At 52.2% G+C, this 25,145-nt stretch overlaps 1 protein-coding gene and 1 long non-coding RNA gene across 4 annotated transcripts in view; one reads left to right on the top strand and one right to left on the bottom strand.

Moving 5' to 3' along the window:
• The window catches only part of PPP2R5C (protein phosphatase 2 regulatory subunit B'gamma), a 130,404-nt gene extending 111,363 nt beyond the window's left edge, over positions 1-19,041 (bottom strand). The window contains exons 1-3 of one of the 2 annotated variants that reach the window (XM_045452125.1): positions 18,783-19,041; positions 17,830-17,895; positions 3,974-4,136 (exon numbers count right to left, since the gene is read on the bottom strand). In XM_045452125.1, the coding sequence (XP_045308081.1) occupies positions 3,974-4,136; positions 17,830-17,895; positions 18,783-18,809 (256 nt within the window). In that variant the 5' untranslated portion in view covers positions 18,810-19,041. Of the gene's footprint in view, positions 1-3,973; positions 4,137-17,829; positions 17,896-18,330; positions 18,350-18,782 lie in introns of those variants that run through there. The other variant, XM_045452126.1, reaches the window with a different exon arrangement.
• A 315-nt stretch (positions 19,042-19,356) lies between these two features.
• LOC123584336 lies at positions 19,357-22,973 on the top strand. Of its 2 annotated transcripts, none has more exons than XR_006705356.1 (2): positions 19,357-20,297; positions 20,950-22,973. It is a non-coding gene; the product is annotated as an uncharacterized LOC123584336 (long non-coding RNA). The 2 variants fall into 2 exon arrangements; XR_006705357.1 differs by lacking the exon at positions 19,357-20,297 and adding an exon at positions 20,537-20,580.
• The last annotated feature ends 2,172 nt before the right edge of the window (positions 22,974-25,145 follow it).

Below are 25,145 nucleotides of genomic sequence, written 5' to 3'. Positions count from 1 at the left end.
AATAATTACGTCAACGATGTTAGAAACCAAGATTTTCAGTGTAAAAGAGATAAAATTGAAAATTCAAGAAATGTGTGAAAATACCATACTATTAGAGTTGAACTGAAAATGTCAATAAGAAAGCACGACTAAAATATACATGTATTTATATACCAACTCCCTCCACTGACAGCACTTAAAAGCAACAGCAGTCCAATAGCAACAATCACCCCCGGCAGCCAGATTTTGATCCCTAAAACCAATCCCCACTGAAAGAAATCAGGACTCTCTGAAAATGGCCGATTCCAGGTCTGGGACAAGGAAGGTACGAAATGAGGCTGGGGGACATCTTACTGTCTCAGAAGTCAAGGAATCAAAAATAAATGCATCCATGTCAAAAAACACACACGGGAGTTAGCCCGAAGGATACCCAATGCTTAAAATTATGTATCTGCACATCAGAAAGGATAACAATTTTAGTAGGTTGAAGCACACTGAAATCAATGGGATCTCTAAGTTCATAACGATATTCAAAAAAGAGAAAACCAGAAAAAAATCTTTAGGTTTTCACCGTTTGAGGGCAATCGGTAACTAAAAGGCAGAACATCAAGCCCGTCCTGACTTCCAGTAGGAACTATACGTCAAGGTAACCAAGTATCTCCAGTTGGTAGGAGACGGCTCTGCTTGAGGAAGAATGCCAGATTACGTGTTAAGTCTCTAGAGCCACTGCTGTCCTAAGAAGCACGGTCGCATGGTGTATACAGCATTAGCATACGGTTGGTGGCAAACAGACGCTGGCAGGATGCCAACATATACCTTGCAAATCACCACCAGTACTTCTGGACAGTGCAGATGCAGAGGGAAGTGTCATCGTCTGACGGAGAGGTCAACCTGTCAGCACCCTAACACACTGTAAAATGTGGCATCACTTAGGACAGTCACCAGATCGAATGCGTATCTGGCACTAACTCCAGTATCTCCCGCGTTACGCGGCATTCCATCCAATAAAAGTCTCTATGTACAAGAACGACAGGGAGTAAGTGGGATATTTTACCGGACAACCAGCCTGACGGATTTAACAAGTCATAAAAAATGAGTGCTGTGATTTACAACACTCCCACACCGGTGGTGACCCAGGTGTGTGGCAAAAGCAGCAAAGACCAGAAAAACCAAATCCCTATGGAAGAAAGCACTTTTGTCTTAGGTTTTAATTCATCTTAAATACTTGAGTACAATGACCAGCACACAGTGGAAAATAGTCAGGTACTCAAGAAAGTAAGGCATCACGAACAACATGTGACAAGGACTTCAGATGACGTTATTACCTGACACAGACCACAAAGGAGCTATGCTTACCGCACCCACGGAAACGACGAGGGTGACCCGAGATAGAACGGAAAGTATGAAAAAGTCATGCTGCAGGTTAGAAACATAACTCCCATAAACGAAGAAGTTTATCTCAGGTTAAAAGCTGAACAAAGCGAGTTCAGCACATACTAGGCAGACCTGAAGATTCTGAGCAACAGAAATGAGGCATGGTGTTTAAAGATTCTGGTAGCACTTTAGCGAGGCAACTTTAGGTCCACTGGCTATAATAACAAAAAAGGCTGCATTTGATATTTTGCTTTTATAGTTATTTACTTTTACTGTGTTTTATGAAAGCATTAGTCCACGATGGGGTTGAGAATTAAGAAAAAGAAAACCGGTCCTTCACCATAGATAACGTGAGACTCTCTCATCGTGAATAGGACATGGTAAGTCACAAAACATTTGAAAAATACAGATGAAGATCAAAAGAAAGACAGTAATGAAAAAGTCTAATACGTCTTGATTAAAGCCACAGAAAAAAGAGAGATAAATGTAGAAGAAACAACGGCTGAGAACTTTCCACCACTGAGGAAGTCCAATAACATAGGGGTGCAAGATGAATCCCCAAAAGGACGGATGAAAAAAGAAACCCACGTTTGGACACCCGGCAGTGAACTATTGAAAACTCAAATGTTAAAGACAAAAATCAGAAAAGTGGCCAAGAATCACAATTCCTTTTTGGTTTCTCAATCCTAATGGAAGTCAAAGGCAGTGAAATGCTGATCTTCATTGTACTGAAGGAAAATAACCTGAAATTCAATACTCAGTGAACACCTTTCAAGAATGGGGCAGAATAAAGATATTTTCTACATAAATAAAGACTTTGCCACCAGTAGACTCTCATGAAAGAAAATTCTACACGACATATTCAAATAGAAGGAAGATGATCCCAGGAGAGAAGTCTGAGATACAAACAAGAATGAAGAATAAAGCGATAAATTAGTGGATAAATCCAAATGATCACCAACCGAAGAAGACAGTAACACTGTCGTGAAGGATTTTTTTTTTTTAATTTTTTTTTTTTCAACGTTTATTCATTTTTGGGACAGAGAGAGACAGAGCATGAACGGGGGAGGGGCAGAGAGAGAGGGAGACACAGAATCGGAAACAGGCTCCAGGCTCCGAGCCATCAGCCCAGAGCCTGATGCGGGGCTCGAACTCACAGACCACGAGATCGTGACCTGGCTGAAGTCGGACGCCTAACCGACTGCGCCACCCAGGCGCCCCTGTCGTGAAGGATTTTAAAGGGCTGGCTTAAAAGTTCAAAGATCCAACAGCCGGGGGTTCTCAGAAGATGGCAACAGCAGCACTTTTTTCTTTTCTTTTTTTTTTTTAATTACTAGACTTTAACTTTGAGACTTACAGAAACATTGAATGCAGAGGTTTCACACTATCCCCCACCTGTTTCCCCTATTATGAACATTGTGCATTAGTGTGGGTGCGTTGGTTACAACTGATGAGCCAATACTGATACAGTATTACTCACTAAATACCACGGTTCACGTCAGGGCTCACTCCTTGGGCTGTGTATTCTGTGGGTTTGGACAAATGCAAAATGCCATGTATCATACAGAGTAGTCCCACTGTCCTGAAAATCTCCTGTGCCCTGTGGATTCATCCCTCCCAAAAATGACTTAGCATGCGTACTATCTAAGATGAAGCTACACGTTATTTAAGCCAGATTCGCGCTCTGCAGGCTGCAGTGAGCGGACAGCCCAGATTCCTAGCAGGCGAGGGGCAGGAAAGGCATCGATGAATCCTTACATTCTTCCCTCCCTCCATCCCTGCCCCTGCCCGACGTATCTGGCGCATGTGCAGTGAGCCCTTGCTATCCGCCCCGCAGCGTGGAAGGCACTAGAATATGCCTGTAAGGGTGCTCTGGGTTCATACGTCTTGTAAAAAGACCCATTGTTGTCAACGTATGGCATGAAAAATGTCTGATGGTTTACTACACCGGTCTTCTATTTTAGTAAATATAAAGGTGTTCAGAGGCTTGCACTTGACTTCTGGGGTCCTTACCCTATTTTCCTTGGTTTTCTTTACTTCGACCTCAACATCTCCTAGAGGAGCACTTTTAGGTGGAAAGGGGGGACTATGCCATCTTGGGGGAAGTTCAAAGCAAAGGGCACCATTCCCTGGCAGAACCCCCTGGGCAGAGTAAGCCCCAAACGATTCATACGAAGACAGCCCACAAAGGATTATGGCTAAATTCTCGCTTCTCTGAGACCAGGAAAACGAGGAGGCCCCACCGCAGTTTTTACGAGTGCTCTCTTTGCAGCACCTCCTTTCTGAATCGCTAGAGTTCAAAGGCGACAAATGCAGGAGAGAAGTCCTCGCAGGGAACGCCAGCCGGCCTGCCTACGACTCACACGAAGACACTTAGTGTATTACACCTGGACTACGCATGAGACGTTCACCTTGAACAGCTCTGGGGTTTGAAGTACCCCTTGGGTAGATCAGTTAGTGGCATTAAATGGAAACAAAACAAAACGAAACGTAACACACAAGACGACCCTAGTGGACTATCAACGCAGCAGAGGAAGCAGCAGCTGGCAAACCACAAGAACGTTACTCCTCCCCTGAATGGGCTCGCTCGAACTTTTAAAAGGCAAATGATAAAAATTACCTTTCAAAGACGGTAGTTTCTGAAGCTCTCTGTTGTTGCTGGCGCTGAACCTCGAAGAGTTTTGCCGCTTGTCCCTCCTCACTACGGGCTGAGCGGCGGGCACTTTTATTTTGTTGGATACGGTAGACGGGGTAGCAGGAAGGTTGTTTTTCCTACCGGAAATCTGTTTCCAAAACAAAAACAGACGCATACGTCAAACGGTTGTATCTTGTAGCACAATTAGAATCTGGAAAATATACACAAGTTTTTTACTCCGGGACAGTTTTTACTCCACTCTGCCCTAAACGTCCCTCCTTACAGTGGCTGGAGTCCGTGCCCTATCCCGCCCCTAGTAATGCTGGGTTTCTAGAGATTCTCCTGTTTCAAACCTTTCTCTTATGCATTTGCCATCCAGGCTGATGGATATATACAGGCTGATGACAGTGACCTTCCAAAGATGTTCACGTCCCGATCCCTGGAACCCGGAGGTCTCCCTACTTGGCAAAAGGGACTTTGGAGATGCCATGAGGTAAGGATCCTGGATTATCAGGGTGGGGGCCCAAGTCATCACAGGGCTTTACCAGACAAGACAAGGCAAAACAGAAGCAGATGACAAAGCAGAGGTGAGAGCGTCAGAGGCACTGGAAGAAGTCAGAGGAAGGCGCCACGAGCCAAGTAGCGCCCGAGGCCTCTAGAAGCTGGAAAAGGCCAGGAGGCAGATTCTCCTCTCGGCTTCCCAGAAGCACCCGCCACGCCGACATCTTCACGTGGGCCCCACTGTAGACTTCTGACCTCCAGTAGTGTAAGATAAGGAGTCTGTGGTCATGGGCACAGCAGCCACAGGAAACTCACAGAGCAGGCACCTCGCCCCTCTGCCTGCGCACCACTCCGCCCTCGGCGATGTGTGAGAGCCACGTGAAAGCACCTGTCCCTGGAGCCTCAGGAAGCGCTCCTCCCTCTCGCCACCCCCTCCGTGCAGCTCCACACTGCACTGCGGCAACCTGGGACGTCCCAGGACGCGTGCAACGACAGGAGCAGCTGTGCAAACACCCGAGGGGAGGCTGGAGGGTGACGGGGGCGCGTGCGGCACAGCCGGGGGTCCCTACGCCTGCACAGGCCCATGGTGGTGGGGGGAGCTCAAAGGTGCACGCACGTGCATGGCCCCCTGCAGCAGTGCCGGGGCGTACCGGGCCATCGACCGTCACGATTCTCTGTGCAGCCTGTTCACCCCTCCCGAGCCTCCGGTCTGCCCGAAGGGATGGAGCTCGGAGGTGCCCGTGTGCGGCTGTAAAAAGCCGACCCAACTCGCCCTGGAAGCAGGAGCCCACTAAGGGTCTTCCAATCACACTGGGCTGGGAGAGCTCACGCCAACTTAGGCGTCCAACGATCGGCTCTCGCTCTTGAATGGAATTTTTACTAAGAAGTTAAGAGCAGCTTTATTTTTATTTATTTTTCATTAAAAAATTTTTTTAATGTTTCTTTTTGAGAGAGAGAGACAGAGCACGAGCAGGGGAGGGGCAGAGAGAGAGAGGGAGACACAGAATCCGAAGCAGGCTCCAGGCTCTGAGCTGTCAGCACAGAGCCCAAAGTGGGGCTCAACTCAAGAACGGGGAGATCATGACCCAGGCCGACGTTGGACGCTTAACCGACTGAGCCACGCAGGCGCCCCAAGACGCTGTATTTTTTCTATTCTATTTTTTTCTTAATTTTATTTTTAAAAATTTACATCCAAATTAGCATATAGTGAAACAACGATTTCAGGGGTAGATTCCTTAATGCCCCTGACCCATTTAGCCCATCCCCCCTCCCACAACCCCATGAGAAGCTGTATTTTTAGACAAGGCGCGGAAGAATCCTTGGGGAGCGTTTTCCGGGATGCGGGATGCCTGTGCACGTAGGACTCAGACCGGGGGGCGAGGGCCTGGGCGCCCCGCCCCCCCAGTCAGCAGCTTCTTCCTCACAGTGGGCTTTCCTGGACATTGTCCTCGACGGGTCACTCTTTCCACCTGATCACGAAAGCCGGGTCTTCCTTAAACCCCGTCCAGACCCCTCTTCCTCCCCGGGATTCCCCAGGTTAAAACGGTTCGGCTCGGCCTCTGCAGCTGCCCCCACCTCCCCACCCCCCCCAGCCCCCCCACCGTCACCAACAGCTCCTCCTCAGCCACGTACTTGTTTTAAACGTTAAGTTATACATACGTCCAGTAGGTTAAAGGTGACAACTCCTGTTTACCGGGCCGAATCCCGTGCTGCACACACGGTGACCCTGGGGACAACTGGGCACGTGGCTGCCACCACCGGGCCAGGAGTGGGCTGGCACCTCCTGCAACGAGCCGGGCACACAGGCGCCGGGTGAACTCATAAAACGGAACGAACTCCACGCACACCGACATTGTGTGCGGGACACACGCCCCGTGAGGCTTCTCACGACTGCGAGAGCAGGAAGGGCCCCCTCGGACCTGCTGACTCCGAGCCGTGGCTCCTGGCTGTGGGCCCTGCCGGTCTCCCTGCCCCGGAGCACTGTCCTCGGGGCAGGCAGAGTTAGCTTCTAGAAGGAGGCCCTGGTTCTGCCACCCAGGCCAACCTGCCGCAGCCACTTCCCAAGACTCTCAGCCCGTGGGCTTAACGTGGCCTAAGAGCCCCATGCTCGGGTCACCAGCTCTCGCTCCGGCCGGCCCCGCACCTCCCACTGCCCCACCCTGAGTCGGCTCCCTGAGGCCTTCGTGCAGTGCAGTCGGCAACGTGGGCTGCTGCCCGCCTGGCCGGGCTCCATTACAAGGTGGCCGTTTCGTCTTCTCCCTCACGGGATGTCTACTCCAGGAGGGCATGGACACTGCAGTGTCCCGTACCAACCAGGTAGGGAGGCCCCCTGAGGCCGTGTCATGAGGGGACCGCCTTCGGGCAGGGCTCAGGGTGGACAGCTGGGGGCCGCGGGCGCCCACAGAGCCGACTAGCCCAGAGTCTGACCTTCACCTGACGGGGCACCCCGAAGCCATGCAGGGGATGGGGAAGGGCCGACAGCACGAACCCATCTTCCTGTTGGAAAGGCTCCGCAGGCTGCAGTGTGGACCGGGCAGGAGGGGAGAAGGCAGACTAGGCTAGTCATCTGGGCCGTGCACGGGGGTGTCAGCCACCCCAGGACGGTGACCAGCAGCTGGGGGCACCGGTCACTGGGATGAGAAGGAGAAATGGGCGGGGAAGCCCGGTCGTGAGCATGCTGGGTCTGAAAGGACATGGTGACACCTGTCCTCGTGCCCCCAAGACGCTCTCTTTCTGCCGAGGACAACGGCTGAGTCCTGTCCTCGGTGTCCTGGCCGCCACCTGCCCACCCTTGGCTGCCCTCTCTGCCCGGCGGTGCAGCTGCGCGGCCGGCCCTCGGACACCTCACGTGAGCTGGGATGTGAACTTGGAAGCCACCATCTGCGTGGTCACTGAAGTCACTGAATGAGCCAGGATGCCCAGCAGAGGAGCACGGAGTGGGAAGAGGTGGAGGAGGCAGGATGGGGCTGGGGGAAGAAAGCCTTTCAGGAAGGAGGAGGTCAACCCGTCCGACGCGGTGGCCTCAGCACCTTGGGGCTGGTGGAGGCTGTTGAGGGCGGTGAGGGCAGGTGGGGAGGCCCGGAGTGTCCGTAACAGCTTTGGAGAGGTGGCCGGGAGGAAAAGCGCCACCGGAGAGACATCGGGCTGTCGGGGGTGGGGGGCTTGACCGTGATCTGTGCCTGCGGGGGGCAGAGCACCGAGGGGAGGCCGGGCTGAGGGACAGCTGAGCCAAGAGCAGGATCTGGGCCCTGACGTGCAGGGACAACAGAACAGAGGATGCACAGGACAGGACGGCTGGAAGGGAGAGATCTGATGGCCTCCCCCCGTGCACAGACGTATGAGGTCCCCTGTGAGAAGCATTCTGAAAGGAGGCGAGGCCTGAGGAGGTGAGGGTGGCCTGAAGGGATCCCTGAGCCACAGAGAAAGGCGGGGCCTGGAGAAACAGAGATGCTCTGAGCACATCGTTCTCCTCAGCTCCAAACGTCAGCAGCCAGAGGGACATGTAATGGTCAGCACCTGGGGGGGAGGGCACCGCCCTCCACAGAATTCTCCTGGCGTCCCCGACAGCGTGTGGAACCCCCTCCCCAAGCTAATCACAGCCAGATACGGTCCTGGGCCGGAACCAGGGCCCTTCCCCAGCCAGGGTGCAGGGCGACCTCCTGGGATCAGGCAGGGAGCAGCGGAAGCAGACTTGCACCTTGCTCGCTCCCTGGACTTCGGACGTCACCTCCCTTGTGTCCCACAGCCAAGCAATTCCACCCTCCAGCATCTTCCCAAATTCTCCCCTTCTGCAATGTTATGACAAACTACCACCACTATGTGTCAGACACCATGGGATACACAGCCTAAGAAACCCATATTTGCATGCCTTTTAAGATCTTTTCAAAGAATAGTCATCTATGGGGCACCTGGGTGGCTCAGTCGGTTAAGCGCCTGATTTCAGCTCAGGTCATGATGTTGTGGTGAGTTCGAGCCCCGCATCGGGCTCTCTGCTGACAGCTCAGAGCCTGGAGCCTGCTTTGGATTCTCCGTCTCCCTCACTCTCTCTCTCTGCCCCTCTGCTGCTTGTACTCTTTCTCTCTCAAAAATTAAAAAAAAAAAAAAAGAATATTCATCTAAAGAGCATGGTACTACCATAAGGACAGCCACTTAGATCAGTGGGACAGAACTGGGAGCCAAGGCCTCTCAACAGGAGAACAGTCTCTTCAACAGGTGGTCCTGGGACAACCCTGCTGTTTGTGACAGTCAGCCTCTAGCTTTTATGGCGGCAAGAAAAGTGGTCTCCAGAGAAACCAGACTGTGTAGAAAAAACTCAGGCTGCTAGTGTAGGAGCTCGCCGCTCAGAGCAAAGCTCTCTACATTCCGGCCTTTCGGGGCTGGAAGCCACAAGAGCACGCTCTCAGCTTGGGCCTGTCCAGTGAGCGGTCAGCTGACAAGCCCACCGGAGTCCAGCGCCCATGGCCAGCTGTGCTGGGGCCTCACCCCTGCCTGTGTGTAAACCGGGCATCTGATGGGCATGTTTCCAGGGGTCCCTGGTTCCAATTCTTGCCTTTCGGTTTCCTACCCAGCAATGGCAGAGCAACAGCAGGGAGCTTTTTAAATACTTAAGTCAGGGGCGCCCGGGTGGCTCAGTCAGTTAAGCATCTGACCCTTGATTTCAGCTCAACTCATGACCTCATGGTTCGTGAGTTCAACCCTGGTGTCGGGCTCTGTGCTGACATGAGGAGCCTGCCGGGGATTCTCCCGTCCCTCTCTCTCTGCCCCTGCCCGGCGTGCATGCGCTCTCTCTCAAAACAAATAAACTTAAAAAAAAAAAACAAAAAAAAACCAAACTTAAGTTAGATCATCCCCCTTCCCTGGCTCAAACCACCTCAATGGCTTCCCATCAAATCCTGCCACGGGCTGCCAACAAGATCTTTGCCTTTGCCTATCTCTTTGACTTTATCCCTCCTGCTCAAGTCACCCTCATTTCTCTTCAGCCTTCCGAACAGACACTGGCCTTCTTTCCAGTGGACACACAAGCTCGCTGCTGCCTCAGGGCCTTTGCACTAGCTACTTCCTCTGGCTGGAACGCCCCTTCCCGGATCTCTGTACTATTGGCTCCTTCTTCACATTCAGGTGTCACCTTTAACATTATCTCCTTGGTGAGACCATTGCTGACCACGTGAAGCAGCCTCTGGAAACACGTAAGTGCAGTTTTGATAGCGCAGTGACCAGAGGGCGCTACTGATGTTGAGAGCCCCAGGACCACCACTCTGCAAAGTGTGAGATGCACTCGAACCAAACGCTGCCAGTGCCCTTACAACCACCAGCGCACCTGGCACTCGCTGAAAGCAAACTGCCCGAGTGCGTGTGTCCTGCTGTGTCTCATGCTGCCCCCGCCCCCAGCACCCAGGATGGCGCTCAGCACTCAGGAGCGTCTCAGGCTGCGCCTGCCGGGTGACTGTGGATGAGTGAGCCACCCGGAGGGAGGTCTACGAGGTGGAGGAGCATGGCCTGAAGGGAGGAAAACAACTTGGGGAGAGAGAAAGGTCACCCCCGTCACGGCCAGGGCGCCCTCCTCCAGAGCCCGCCCTCTGCCATGCAATACTTGTTCCTGTAAGATCTGGACCGTGGGGCTAATCAGCAGAGCGGGGGAGAGAGCTCCGCTCCTGAAAGTGGATCAGATGGAATGAGAGGGTAGTTTCTGTGCTATTTTATTTGCTAACCGTGTGTGCTTTGACCTCCAAAACAAGTAAAGACAGACGATCTGAAAAGGAAGATGAGAAGGACGTTGTTTCCCCTAGGCCCAGCCTACGGGGGAGCGCGCGGCCTCGTGGGGGTATCAGGCGCAGGTCTAGAACACAGGCAGCCGCGGAGCAGTGGTGGCAAGGCCTCCTCTGCTCGTCCCTCGATCCCCTTCTCTTCCACTCTCCTCTTTTGCCTACCTTCATCCACTTCCTTCTCATTTGACATTTTATATCAAGAGTAATAGCCGACATGGGGCCCCTGGGGGGCTCAGTCGGTTAAGCGACCGACTTCGGCTCAGGTCATGATCTCGTGGCTCGTGGGTTCCAGCCCTGCGTCAGGCTCTGTGCTGACGGCAGGGAGCCTGGAGCCTGATTCGGGTTCTGTGTCTCCCTCTCTCTCTGTCCCTCCCTCCCCCGCAGCACTCTCTTAAAAATGAATAAAAATGTAAAATAAAAAAAAAAAAAAAAAAAAAAAAGGATAATAGCTGACGAATGTCAAGTAAGATACACACACTCAAATGGAATTATTTTGGAAAACACTGGCAGGGTCTAAGGCTACTCTATCCATCAGAACTTGCCGTGAAGCAGGAAATGTCCTTTATCTGCCGTCCGATGGAGTAGCTACCAGCCACGTGCGGGTCCCGCACACTCGAAGTGCTGCTAGGGTGATGGAGGAACTGAATTTTTAAATTAATTTGATTTTCAGCAATTTAGAGAACCACATGTGGCTAATGCCTAGCACCCTCCGGGTACTGTGACGTCGCCACTGGGCAGAAACAGCATGAGGTCACAGCTCCCATCCCTTTAGAGCCAGGCTAAGTCTCACCTTAATAAAATATTTAAGACGAAGGAAAATCCAAGGTCTTCAAACTAATTACTCCCCCTCCCCCCTCCCAGTTTCTGGGCTTGGCCTTCGCTCCCCCACGTGGAGAACACGGAGATGACAGCGCCCCGCCTGGGCGTGGGCAGCAGCACTTCCCCGCAGGGGCCCTTCTGAAACCCGACGGGGATCAGGGCCCCGGGAGATCTTGGCTGCCCACGATGTACGGATGGCGCCGGGCCAGGTGCCATTGAGCCCCGACCCCCCTCAGCGGGCACCCGATGTTTTAGGGAGACTTTTTACAGCTGACATCTTTCACATGAAGTTTTCCCTGTGACTTGGGGACGTATCACGTGATTCCCGCCGGTGGCAGCCGGGCTCACGCAGCAGATGCAGGCGGAAGGCTCTCCGCCCTTACACGCGGGGCTACGGGCCTGCACTCACCCGCAACTGCTTTAACACGGACACCCTGCTTCTGCCGTGACCCGGCAAACTTTATCAATTGCTTCGTGTAATTCAGCCGAACTCTTTCTGGAATTACTTACTTATCGTGTAATGGAGTTTCTGCTGGAGAGGGAGAGGGGTGCTGACCGCTCCTACCTGCTGCTTTACCTGCCTGTCTCTCTCTCAAAAGTAAACAAACATTAAAAAAAAAAAAAAGAAGAATCTAGAACACAATAACGGTAACATACCAAATGTGTGTTGATTGACTGCTCATGTGATCAGCAAGGCTTCCAGTCAACAGTAGGCTATGAGTAGGTAAATTCTGGGGGAGTCAATGGTTATGCAACAGATTTTTCACTGTGTGTGTGTGTCTCGGGGGGGAGGGTATTGGCACCCCTAATCCCCATGTTGTTTAAGGGTCAACTACGCAGGTGTGTTCTACTGAGAAAAATTACCAAAATAAACTCAAAATAAAACATACAAAGCACAGAAGATCATATTGGAAAGCTTATTTAAAAGGAAATCCTAGGGGCGCCTGGGTGGCGCAATGGGTTAAGCGTCCAACTTCAGCCAGGTCACGATCTCGCGGTCCGGTCCGTGAGTTCGAGCCCTGCATCGGGCTCTGGGCTGATGGCTCAGAGCCTGGAGCCTGTTTCCGATTCTGTGTCTCCCTCTCTCTCTGCCCCTCCCCCGTTCATACTCTGTCTCTCTCTGTCCCAAAAATAAATAAACGTTAAAAAAAAAAAAAGTTAAAAAAAAAATAATAAAAATAAAAGGAAATCCTACCCTGAACTGTTTTAATTAACATAAGGTCTCAGAGACTATACATCTTACCCCTGGCCTCTGGTGCTATATAAAAGAAAACTAAAACCCAAAACAAAAAACTCTTCTTAAAACTTTCATAAGACGTTAGAAAAAGACCTAAGTACCATAATCTTCTGCTTTAGGACGCTGCTATTTATTTAAAACAAATGATGCCGCGAGAAAATTTCTCTGCATTGAAATTTCCTTAGAGGAACAAAAGATGATAAAGAAACAAGCCTCTTGAGAAGCAATTTTTCCCCTCTAATTTACCGAACTGGAAAACCCAGCAAGCTGATTGATTTGAAGCTCCCCTTCTTCCTGAGCACTTTTAAAATCCACAAACAAACATTTCTTGCCTCCAGGTTCTCACATATGTGGCAAGTACAAGGGAGAATCAAGTTAAGTTGCTGTCCTCGAGTACTTAATCTAGTTAGGGAGGCAAACCAGGGTACACAAACGTCGTACAAGTCAGTGTCAATGATAAATAACCGGTGGAGCCGATAATTGCTACTCGAATGTCAAAGATGGGAAAAATGCGGGCCAAGAGGGTGAGGACAGCTTCCCTTCAAGTTCAGAGTCAATGAGCCTGACTGGGAACTTACAAGACCAAGAGACTCAGACGGACAGTGAGGGGCATAGGAAGGGCACCACGCAAAGTGAGGCCTGGGGACCCCTGAAGGTCCCATAGACACTTCCCGGGGTCTGTGCTTTTATGAGAATACGAAGACACGATTTGCCTTTGTAACTACCATTATGTCACTTTTTCACAGGCCACAAGACACGTGACATCAAAACAGACGGAATGCAGGAACAGACTCCAGGAGCCAGTGAGCTTGTTAAGCCAGACATTAAAGAAATTTGTAAAAGCAGGATGCGATGCCATTTTTCTCAGTGAATTTTTGTGGATAGTTATTTCCCATAAAAACCTGCTACTTACGTTAACACGTATCGGGTGTGTTACTATTAGATGAATTAATGAATACTTTAAACATTTCACTTTTAATTTCTCATAAAAGTATCGGCCAGAACTGACCTAAATAAAAGCTCTTGGGGATTGTAATTTTTAGGACTGTAAAGGCGTGCTGATGCTCCTTTGGTTTGAGCATTGCCATTCTAAAGGAAGCCTACGTGTTTGGCATGATTTACGAGCAAACATACACACTTCACCCTTTGGGGAGGGTCTTTCTAGAGCAGTGGTCTCACCAGGGGCCATTCCGCCCTCCAGGAGACATCTGGCCACGTCTGGAGGAACTTTTGGTTGTCAAAAGTGGAGGGGGTGCGGGGCTAGCAGCACCTGGTGGGGAAAGCCAAGGGTGCTGGGGGACATCCCACGGTGCACAGGGCAGCCCCGCGGGGAAGCATCTGGTCCACCCGTCAACACTGGTGAGCGTGGGGTGGAGGCACCCAGGGTCTGCCGAGCGTCCAGCTTGTCACTCGGTCCCAGAGAAGAGGTGGGCACTGCGATGGGAAGCTCATGGCACCTCCCCCTAACTCACATGCCCTCCAGCCCACGGCTGATCACCCGCTTTGCAGATCCTCTCTTTCCTGAACACCAGGCTCTAAGCAAACGGGCTGCAGAGTGGCTTGGGAAGTGGGCCGAGGGGCGGCGATTAAAAGTAGGGAACCCCACTCTGAACTAATAGTTGCATGTGCATTTCCAAAAAAAGAATAAAAATAAAAATAAAGTACCAGTCTTTTGGGTCCTGAGTGTCACTGGAGTCCCGTTTAGGGTTGTGTGGAAAAAAAGTGGGAGGAGAACAATGGGGAATGTGGCACGGAGGCTCCCAGCTGCAGCTCAAGCTCAGAATTCGGCCCCCAGACAGTGGCTCTGATGTTCCGGGGGAGGAGCTGGGGACTCTCCTCGCAAGGGTGATGATCACAGCCGCCTTTCCCGGAAAGCACACCTACCAACAAACTATTTTCACTGTCCTCCAGCACTCGGGTTAAAACACAGCCGAGGGACTAGAAAGTCAAATTTTCTTGAAAAGATACTTTTCATAAAAATGTGAATTTACGTTACCGTGTAATGGGTATTGTTACTATTAGATGAATCGATATTTTTGAAATTTCAGTTTTAATTTCTAAGACGTGACTCCCCCAGCTACACCTACGGGACCCCAGCATATCTGGCTCCCTGTCTCTGCAACACCAAGGGGGGCGGGAGAGGATATAAAGGGACAGATGAGAGAGAGAGAAGACTTGTTACTAAAGGCAGAAGGTGTCAGAATAAGCTAACAGGTTGGAGAGAGGACTGTTGCGCTTTCTTTTCAGCAACACATATTACATAAGCGATGCTGTAGAGACTTTCAAACAAAACTGAGCCGAAGCAGGACATGCGAAATACACGGCCAGAGAACAACACGGAAACAACCTTTAATATGCTTAAAACAAGTCACTTTACAAAGAGCACAGACACTTGCGAAAACAGAACTTTGGACGCAGTGTACAAATTAAGGCAACTACTATCAACAACTACTACCACGGCATGGTCTCAGTCTTCTAAAATGGACTTTAAGAACCTCTGAGCGATTTATTAAGACTCTGGATATTCATCAAGTGTGCCTCGTGAGGTTTCCACAGCTCTGAAGGTCACACTGGGAACGGCTGCTCCAAGCTGAGTTCCCTCGGCCCATCTCCTGAGTTCTCCAACTTCCGGTTCCCCGGGAGCCCATCTGCGGCCTCACTCCTTCAAAGTGTGCCATGAAATAAACCCGTAGGTACTGGGCAGAAGCTCTGGTTCCCAGGACACATGTGGAGAAGTCAAACTTAAACATCGTATTTGAAAGCGAGTAAAACAAAAGTACCAACACACACCATTCAAGGAGTAGTTTCTAGAAAAAGCAAAATGTGCACAGCATCAGTTAGAACCTTTAACGGTATCTTGTTACATTGGAAGATATATTCTGCCATACATCTCGCAGGGAAAAGTTCTTTCGAGAAGTTGTGGGTCATGCCTAATCTGTCCCACAGAGTTAAAAACGGCCACGCTGGAAACTCACCAAGTGTTTTCAGGGGTGAGGAAACAGGGCCACAGAAGTCAGGTGACATCATTTATGGCAACCAGGAGTCAGCAGTGTTACTATCTAATAACCCCCAGGCTAAAATACTTTCCCCTACACCGCTCTATCCCTTACAATCTGTTAAGGCGGGACTTCATCTTCCTTCCTAAAGACCCCACGCCATCAAATGTTCCTTTGTTTAACCCAAAAGTGTTCTGCAGTGTATGTCACTTGCTTCTCTGTCTTCTATGAGGCTGGGTTACAGGCAGCCAGGATTTTAGTATGAGGACCCTTTCCAGTCTCGCAGTGGTGTATTAAGTCAATCAACAGTAGGCCAAGTTCTTTTAGGTTTTCTCTGCCGGGATTACTTCCCAAGCCTGGCTACCCTGCTCTGGGCGGGCGGCCTGTTCTGCCCGCCTCTCAGGCTGTGAAGCCTTGACTGCGGTAGCTGCCCGAACACAGGTGAGTTCACAGGCTGGCCTGGCCGTGAAGGCGACGTGACACTGAACAGGTCTGAAAAGCGGCACGGCACGGCAGTCCTATCTGAATCGTTCAGGTTAAAACGTTCAAGTTCGGAGCAGCGTTGACAGGAGAGGAAAAGAATGAGGGTTTAATGCGCCTGAGTCAATCATGTTTGGTAAGTGGGCGGAACCAGAGGTGAAGGCACAACACGAAGACGAAGACGGAGGAGGGAAAGCAACGATTAAAAAAAAAAAAAAAAAAAAAAAAAAAGTCAGGCTCAACGCAAAGTTCAGGTGCACTGCAGTGCCCCAATCTGCATTCCTGCAAAATAACGGACACAGGGGTCTCCCAAGTGTCGTGATTAGTGTGCCATGTTGCCTCTGGTGTCCTTATGAGGAGTGAAGGGCCCACCATTTCAGTATTTGTCGGTGGTAATTCAAGCTCTGTGGCTCCAGCTCTTAGTAGCACTAGAAAAAATACAAAAAGACAAGTGGGGCATCACACTCGGGCACTGCAGGCCACACCTCAAGAGTCTTAAGCAACTGACAGTCTAGGAACTCAGTCCACCTTAAAAACACGCATTTGACTTACTAGTGGTTCTGGTTGTCTTTGAGCTGCTGAGGGATGGTTCAGGTTCAAACTTAACATTATCCGCCCTTCTAACCAGTTCTTTCTGATCGAACAGGAATAAACGAGTGATACACACCGATGTCCTCTGACACACTAACAGTGAGAGAGACAGGTATGGGAGCAAGAAAGGTTTGGGGAGCACCAGAAGCCTTTGCGGCTGCAATAAAAGCTCCGTAAATGATAGAAAAAGCATCCACCTTGCAGAGTGATTGCACTGCACTTAAATCAATTTAGTCCAAAGAGTGACACGGAAATAGGCAGGTCAAAAGCAAGAATGCCACAGTAAAACTTGATTGTCGGCTATAAACAAAGGGCAGGGAAAGGCTGGCATAAATAATCCCTAACTATTTAAGAAACTTTTTGGGATTTCTCCTTTTTGCTTTGGGGAAGGCGACAGATTTGCTGGAATAAACCACCTGCTGAAGAGGAGGGAGGCTTAGGATGCACCAAATTGTAAGGAAAAGATAACGCTGGGACTTAAAAAAAAAAAAAAAAAGCCCACTGCTGATAATTGCCAGTTAACTGTTTTCCAGACAGAACTGAACTCATTCTAACTTGGCTTACAGGAAGGGGGCTGACACTTACAAACTAATGTCATCTGTGATAAGACCAGGGACCTCGATGACCCAGCTCTAGAGACTGCGACACTGAATCAAGCAGTTTCTCGGCCACCAATGATCCACAAGGGCCAGTTAGCTCTGCCTGGGTGGAGTCAGCTCCTGGGTCCTTAGCCTGGGGTGCTCCAGTCCAAGCACTCGTCGCAGGCAAGACAAGACCAGGCAGAGTGCTGGCTCTGCACACGCTCTCAATGGTGTCAAAGGAATGACCCCAACCCCGCCAGGTAGACACAGGCCTCCGTGAGCATTTGGGTTGTTCCTCAATGAGCCCGCAGGTGAGAAGCAGAAGTCGTCACAACTGGCCCACGCAGACAGAGAACACAAGTAGAAGAGAGAAGGTCGTATAAAAATGCCCGAACTAGATAAACTGAATGGTACCGATGCTCTGGGAGAAAGAGGCTAAAGGAATCAGACGTCAACAGGAGAGGTCGTGTGGGACACGGGCGGCACAGGCCTGGTCAGAGAAAGGAAAGGTGATGGAAGGAAGAGGAGGAGACGCTGAGAGGGACCAGGTTGCTGGGGAAGGACGGGAGGGGAGAATCTGAGAGCTAAATGGAGCCCGAACAACAGTGAGAGCTGCTAGATTTGGGGTGGGGGTTATGAACTTAAACTACCAGCTGCAGATACAGCTTCCAGAAACACATCCACATTTTCCCAGACGGAAACAGTAAAACCTACAGAACCAAAATTTCAGGTTACGAAGGAGACTAAGAGAAAATCTCATGCAGGAAAACACTCTAGAAGACCCTGGTGTTTTCTCGCCCACGCTGTTTTTCTGCCCTTAGTTAAAAGGTGTTCACGACAAAACAGAAAGGAAATATTTGAGAGCAGTTACCTCTGATTCTATTAGGTCTTGTCCTTCTTTGGAACTTTTTCCACTTTTCCCTGCTTTTGGTGATTCCTGGGAAATATCAAGCAGAGTCAATTAGACTTCTCAATTTTTAGACTGCCAAACATCAGACAACCCCAAATGCAGTTTAAAACCCGATTTATACCATTTAACCAGAACTTCCGCTAATTTTAATCAATACCACCAAGAAATTCTGCCTCACGTCACTTAGTTACCATAGAATATTGCGATGCGACACCCCCACCCCCCAGTTCAGACTCTCCTCGTTTTCCTGATGTGTATTTGGCGTTGAAAACTTCAGGCAGAAATAGATAAACCCACATGTAAGGTGCTCTCCGTGTTTCGACAGAGCCACACCGCATCCCTTTCTTGCCTCCCACCTGAGCGGGGATTTCTGGGGTGACTCTGAGACGCTACCAAGCTCCACCTGGAGCAGAAGCGTACCCCCCCCCCCCCCGACTCCCAAATGCAACGCAGCGCACTCACGGCCATCCCCGCCGCCACCCAGGATAATAATAGTATTTCAGAGCCCCAGAGCGTCCCTCTTCACCAACAGCCAGCCAGAGCCATTCGCTCCCCTTCGCCGGTCCGGGGGTCCCTCCTGCGCGTCTGCGAGGCTGGGTCAACCACCTCCGCGGCCGCACCTGCCCCCTCACGCCCACCGCGCGCGCCACCTGGGGCCCGACGCCCACGCCGCCCTCACGGCGGTCGCGCCCCCGCAAGCCCGCCCGCCCGCCCTGGCTCGTCGGGACCCCCGCCCGTCCTGGGCCCCGCGGCCCCGGCGCCCCCGCCCCCACCCCCACCCCGGAGCGGCGCTTCTGCGCCCGCCGGAGCCCGGAGCCCGCCGCACCCCGCTCCCGGCCAGTTCCCTCCCGCCTTCCGCGCTGCCCCTTGCCCTCCCCGCCCCGGCCGGTCCGGCGGCCCGAGCCCGGACTCACTTTCTCCTTCTTGTTTTTATTCGGCATGGCTGGTGCGGGCCGCCGCCGCCTGCCCCCCGCAGCAGCAGCAGCAGCAGCAGCAGCAGCAGCGTCCCCGCCCCGGCCGTCGCGACCCCCGCCGCCGCCGCCGCCGCCGCTGCCGCCGCCGCTCGGGGACTGAGACGCTCGCTCGTTCGCACTTCCCCTTTTCCAGGCTCCCACAGGCTGCGGCAGCCGCGGCGGCGGCGGCGGCGGCGGCGGCGGCAGCGGCGGCGGCGTCTCCCCGCCCCTCCCCCGGCCCGCCCCGCCCCACCCCTCCCCCAGTCACCCCCTCAGCCCCCCCCCCCACCGCCGGCCTGGCCCGGCCCGGCCCGCCGCTCCCGCCCCGCCCCGCCCCGCCCCCGCGACGTCCCCGCCCCGCTGGCCCCCAGGAGTCCTGCCATTGGTCGAGGCGCCCTCACGTGCCCTCTAACGCTCTTCCCCCGCAGCCCCGCCCCTGCACGCGGCACCGGTCCCACCCCCTCGTTCCCTGAAGCGCTCCGGCTCCCGGGGATCTCCTCGGCGGCGGCGGCGGCGAGGGGCCGGTCGGGTGAGCCGAGCCCAGTCTGGGAGGGGGCGTGGGGCTGCATCGGCGGCGACTGGCCGGCACACGCGGCGCAGGTGCAGGACGGAGCGAGCAGGGGACAAGTCCGGCGTGGAAAAGCCACGTTTGAAACGGATGGCAACAACTTCTGCAGCCGGCGGGACGTGGCCTGGCGTGAACGGCAACCTCTCGGCCTCGCCTCCTCGCCGCCCCCGCGGCGCTCCCCAGGCTCTAAGGCGCCAGCGCGCGGGAGCGCAGGGCCGGCCGAGGAGGCCCGGGGCCGCGCGAGCGGCAGTTTCGCTGGGCCCCACTGGGCCCCGCCCCAGGTCCCAGGCCCCGCCCCCGAGGCCCTCCCTCCTCCTTCCGTGTCGGCCCCGCCCCACTGGTCAGGCTTCAGCTGCGCCAATGGGATTTTATTTTATTCTTCAATTTGGCCCGATCTTAAACCACGTGAGGAGACCGCTGCATTGTGACCGGGCGGTCACGTGGTTTGTCTCAGCTCGCTAACAGCTCTGGGGAGATGAGTTTTGCGAAGGAAGAAGGTTAGCTTGTTAACATACTACTTCCGCAGCCTGTCTGGTGGCAAAAACCAGTGGAGAGCACTAATGACAGGCACGGAGCCTGCAGAAAAGCGTTAGGTAATAAGCCTCCGGGAGTGAACGGATGCACGCGTGAGAAGCGTTGCCTCACACGTCATGATGGAGGGGCTGGATCTTAACCCGGCGCTTAGACACATTGCGTTTTCTTACGCCCCGGTTTTCGCTCTTGAAAGTTGCTAGGCAAAGCGTTTTCGGTTATTCTGTTCTGCTCTGCGATGAGAAAGCTAAAAGAAGAGGAAGAAAAAAAAAAAAAAAAGATCTAAAGTGAGGAGTGTCGTGGGAGGTCCTGAAAGTTAAGTTCTGCCTGCAGGTGTCTGAATGTACGCCTTCGCCTTCAGACGAATATAGCTGCAGGTAAACGGCACAGCCTCAAACGGCTGGTGGTGCAGAAGAAACGGTTCTGAGTGGGTCAGTAGTTTATCCAAACAAATAAAGAACATGGGGGAGGGGGTAGAACAATGCCACTCGTTAATTTAATAACGTTTCATTAAAAAAATTTTATGTTTATTTTATTTTTGAAAGAGACGGAGCATGAGCGGGGGAAGGGCAGAGAGAGAGGGAGACACAGAATCCGCAGCAGCCTCCAGGCTCCGAGCTGTCAGCACAGGGCCGGATGTGGGGCCGGAACCCACAAACAGTGAGTTCATGACCTGAGCCCAAGTCCCCAAGTCGGGCGCTTAACCAACTGAGCCATCCAGGCGCCCCAACGTTTCATTTTTAAAAATAAACATGCTGTCAATTTAACAAACCCAGTATATACCCATGTCTAACAGGAGTAGTTCTAAAACTATTAGTTTATGACCATGGAGCTCTAAGGGAGCTGAGGGACTTTTCCAAGACAAGTCTGTGCTGCTGATATCCTTGGATCATAGCCCCTGGTGCAGTGTTGCACATCATTCATTCACTCAAGGGATGTTTGACGCCCACTGTGTGCAAAGCACAGGGCAAGGGATTGCGCTGTGAACAAGGCACTACCCTTGTCCCCCACTCCACGTCCTTGAGGCAGAAATGGAAGAAAGCCAGCAGTCAGAAGGATGTGGCGCTCAGCAAGTCTACGGGGACTGGGGCGCGAGAGTCTGGCTCAGAAGCACCCAAGAGCCCTTCACCAGAGTATTTTGTCATGGCGAGAGATGGGAATGAAGGAAAGAGTCTCCCGATTCAGACTCTGGTAAGCCTTGCCAAGGAGCTGGACTTCTTTTTGAATGGGATTTGGGGTCCCCGGAGGATGTTAAACTGGGGAGTGACAGACTCAACATGTGCACCCAGAAGACCTCTCTGGCAGGAATGTTGGGCGTAAAGGGTAAAGGTAGGAGGTCAGAGAGCAACTGGGATCTGGGGTCCAAGGTGTGTGCTGGTGAGGCGTCTCCATGGCAAGAACAGGAGGAAGGATCACAAATACCCCGGAGGTAGACTTGCGCAGGCAGGAGAGAGCCACAGTAAGGCTCACGCCCCCTTTTGTAGCTTGGACAAGGCGGTGGCAAGAAAGGGACACAAGCAGGGAAGCGGTTTTCCAGGGAACACGGTTGCAGTCGTGGGGCCCACCGAGTTTGAGCTGTGTCTGCAACACGCTGATAGAGGTGTCTTCGCTGGCACGGAAATCCAGACCTGACATTCAGGATAGAGTGTCAACATGTTTCAGGTTAGGTATTCATCAGGTCAGTTTCAGTTTGCGGGACACCCGGGAAGCTGCCTAGTGACCTTGAAATCACAGTGGCCAGAGGCACTGGGATCAGCACCGTTGCCTGACCCACGTGTTCCTCCCTGGCCATTGAACTGGGTTTCCTTTGCCCCCACTAGGGGGCCATCCCACAACCAATGTCAGCCAGCAGTTAGTTTATGGGACAGTCACAGGGGACGCTAGGTATGGCACAGTGTCCTGGCTGCTGTGGCATTTACAGAAACACTAGAGATAGATGTAGCCCCTCTCAAAAAAAAAAAAAAAAAAAAAAAAAAGGGATTCAAAAGCCGCTATCAATGAGATACAGAGATTGTGTACACCTTCATCCTCGTGTGTGTGCGCGCGCGTGTGTGTGCACGTGTGCCTGGGGTTACCTCTTCTGAGTGCCCCCATCTTCTATGTTCATCAGGGCGCTGCCCATATCACAGAAAAACCTCTCTTCTTCAGACCCTGACACTTCTGGGACACGTTTCTGCGATGGCCTTTAGTAACCTAGAAATGCTTTTCCCGCGTCTGCCTTCCCCAGAGGATGGATTGCTTCAGTTAGGCCCCTGAGGTCTCTCTGGAGGAGCAGAGAGGGCCCCAGAGGATCTAGTTTTCCGGCTGCCCTGCCGCCACCAGCCATCGACCCGCAGAGAGGCCTGCTGCTTCACTCTGGAGAGCAGAAGGGGTGCGTAAAAGCAGGGCAGAGAGAAGGCCCTTGGTTCAGAATCAGAGCTGCCCCTTCATACCTCCACTTTTAGAAGCTCTTATCTTCAAGGATGCCTATGACACAGTGGCCCTGCCCTCACGTCCTCCTCTGACGCCGGTCCCAACCCGGCCGTGTCTGCCATGCTGCAGTTTTGATCTCCTCGACCCAGAAAGCCCCTTCTCTTGGCTCGCTGGACACCAGCCCCGGCGGCTTCGGTCCTGCCCCGCTGGGCCGTCTGAGCACCGAGGTGGTCTCGTACGTTTGAATTTTCGGCTGAGCCTCCCGAGGCAGCAATCACGTCCTAGGCACCCTGTGTTTCCCAGGGCCTACCGTTTGTTCACAGATCCCACTGCTGCTGTGGCCTAGCCCCGCCTCTCAGACTGTTCTCTTTCCTCCTGCTGCTCTCATTGGCCGTCCTCCCCCAGAGCCTGGGACATGCTGGCAACCCCCTCCAATGTGTCCATGTCACCAGCCCTCCCCCACCTTCTGCTGGCGGGGTAGTCGGGGGAGGTGCCTAGGGCCTGGGCTGGATAGTAACTTCTTCAGGGCCACCCCTGACACTTCCCCACTGTAGAAGTTCAACTCATTTACTCACCCCCCCACCCCTTTTCCTGACTTGATTTCCACTGACACGTCATTAAAGAACTCATTTCTTATTGAAGTTGGACCTATTTATTCACTCACTACACATTTGCCTGCAGATTTGGCGTGGAGCCATAGGGAGTAAATATAAGTTGGCTTGCATTGAAATGAAATACCCACGTATGTGCCCATGTGGAGTGCCGACCACGGTGCCGGGTGCACGGCGGGCGCTTGGTAAGTGTAGGTGCCACCGAATGGGCAACGGTTTGATGCGAAGCGCTATTCAGTTTCAAGGACCCAACGACACCCCCCAAAACACCACCTCTAGGCTCAAGGGCACCCAGAGAGCTCTGTTAAATGAAGTAAAGCCTTTTGCTTGGCTCTTGAAGAGCTTTGAAAAGTGCCACGAGCCAGTCTGTCCCCCTAGCTGGTCCCACTAGCCACCCAATCCTGCAGCGCGTGTCTGGGGTCCTCCCCCCGGGGACACAAAAAGGTGAACCATCTAGGAAGGTTTGGAAACCATCAAGTTTCACGGGTGGTTCTAAAACCATCTATGAAAGTTCTAAAAAAAGCGTTCTAAATATTTTAATGAATTTCACATCCAAGGTATTAAAAAGGGAAACAACACAAAATATAATTTCATTTTCATGTGACTAGGGTGAAATACAGTCCCTTTCTTTCTCCCTCTTAAATCCCCAAGTCCAGCGAAAGAGATAAGGCAGGATGGAAATAACCCGAGATGAAGACAAGGATACCACAAGAGCATTAGAGACCCCGGGTTAGGAGGTTTGGGAGAGAGGAGGGAACGTTCAGCGGCTGCCAGGGAGCAGAGAGCTTGCTGGAAGGCAAGGTGTTGATAAGTAGCTGCAGGCCGCTCAAGTGTTGAGTTTGAGTTCTTGTCCTAAGTTGTGGGTTATTGGTTTTAACAGGCAGGAAACATGGCCCCGTCACGAAGTTCTAGCTGGAAATAAACTAATGAAAGATGTGCGTAGAGAGGCATGCGGCGGTCAAGCAAGCGAGAGGGAGCGAACAAACAAAACACGCTGGGGCTGATATTCTGGGAGCTGTCCCTATTCCCCCACCTCACTCAAGCCCTCTAAACAGATGGTTCTTAAAACAGGGGTGATTTTGTTCCCCAGGGGACACCTGGCAATGTCTAGACAGTTTTGTTTGTCACAGCTGGGTGGAGGGTGCGACCTGCACCTAGTGATTAGAGGCCAGGGAGGCTCCTGAACACCCTCCAGCGCACAGGGCAGCTTCCACAAGAAAGCACGCTCCCATCCCAAATGTCAACAGCGCCGAGGTGGAGAAACCCCGGTCTAAACCCACGTAAAAACGGATATGACACAACCCACCCTTTCCCCTTCGTGGTTACCGTGAGCGCCGCAGAAGGTGATGGGTACGAAAGCCAGAACTTCATTTAAGAAGAAATTGTCCATCTGGGTGGAACTCTACAGTTTGCTGAATGCACCACACGCACACACGCGCACACACACGCACACACACACACACCACACATGTCATCCTCTTTCTGCCACAGAAAACCCAGAGAGAGAACAGCTCCACCGTGCCTTAGAAAGATGAGAACACCATGCTGATGTAGTGAACAGAATTCCCTTCCAGGCAGCGACCCCATCCTGGGAGACCGGCGCAAACCACTGTCCGCGTTAGAGCTGAAAGGTGATGTCACCACCTTTCCAGAAACAATTCGGAGTTGTTACCAAGTACACAGAACTTGAAATTTGCTACGTTAACCACTGAAATGTACAGTTTAGTGCTGTTAAGTATATTCACACATGCACATCCAGACTTTGTTCATCTTGCAAAACGGAAACCACTTCCCATTCCCCTCTTCGGCCGGCCCTGGAACCCAGCACTCTACCTTCTGTCTCTGTGGCTCTGACGACTCTAAGTACCTAAATGTTAAGTGGAATCACACAGAACTTGTCCTTCTGGGTCTGGCTTGTTTCACTCAGCATAAAGTCCTCAAGGTTCATCCATGCTACCGCCTGTGACAAGGTTTCGTCCTTTTTAAAGCTGAATAACATTCCATTGTATGGATAGACCACGTTTTGTTTATCCCCCATGGTTTGATGAACACTTGGGTGGCTTCTACTTCTTGGCTATTGTGAACGGTGTTGCTATGAACTTGGGTGTGTAAATATCTCTTTGAGACCCTGCTTGCAGTTCATTGGGGTGTATCCAGAAGTGGAATTGCTGGGTCACATGGCAATTTTGTTTTTAATTATTT

Source organism: Leopardus geoffroyi, chromosome B3 (assembly GCF_018350155.1).
Source record: "Leopardus geoffroyi isolate Oge1 chromosome B3, O.geoffroyi_Oge1_pat1.0, whole genome shotgun sequence".
In the NCBI taxonomy this organism is placed as follows: domain Eukaryota; kingdom Metazoa; phylum Chordata; class Mammalia; order Carnivora; family Felidae; genus Leopardus; species Leopardus geoffroyi.
The sequence above is the reverse complement of the archived record's forward strand: the minus strand, read 5'-3'. Positions and strand labels throughout refer to the sequence as shown.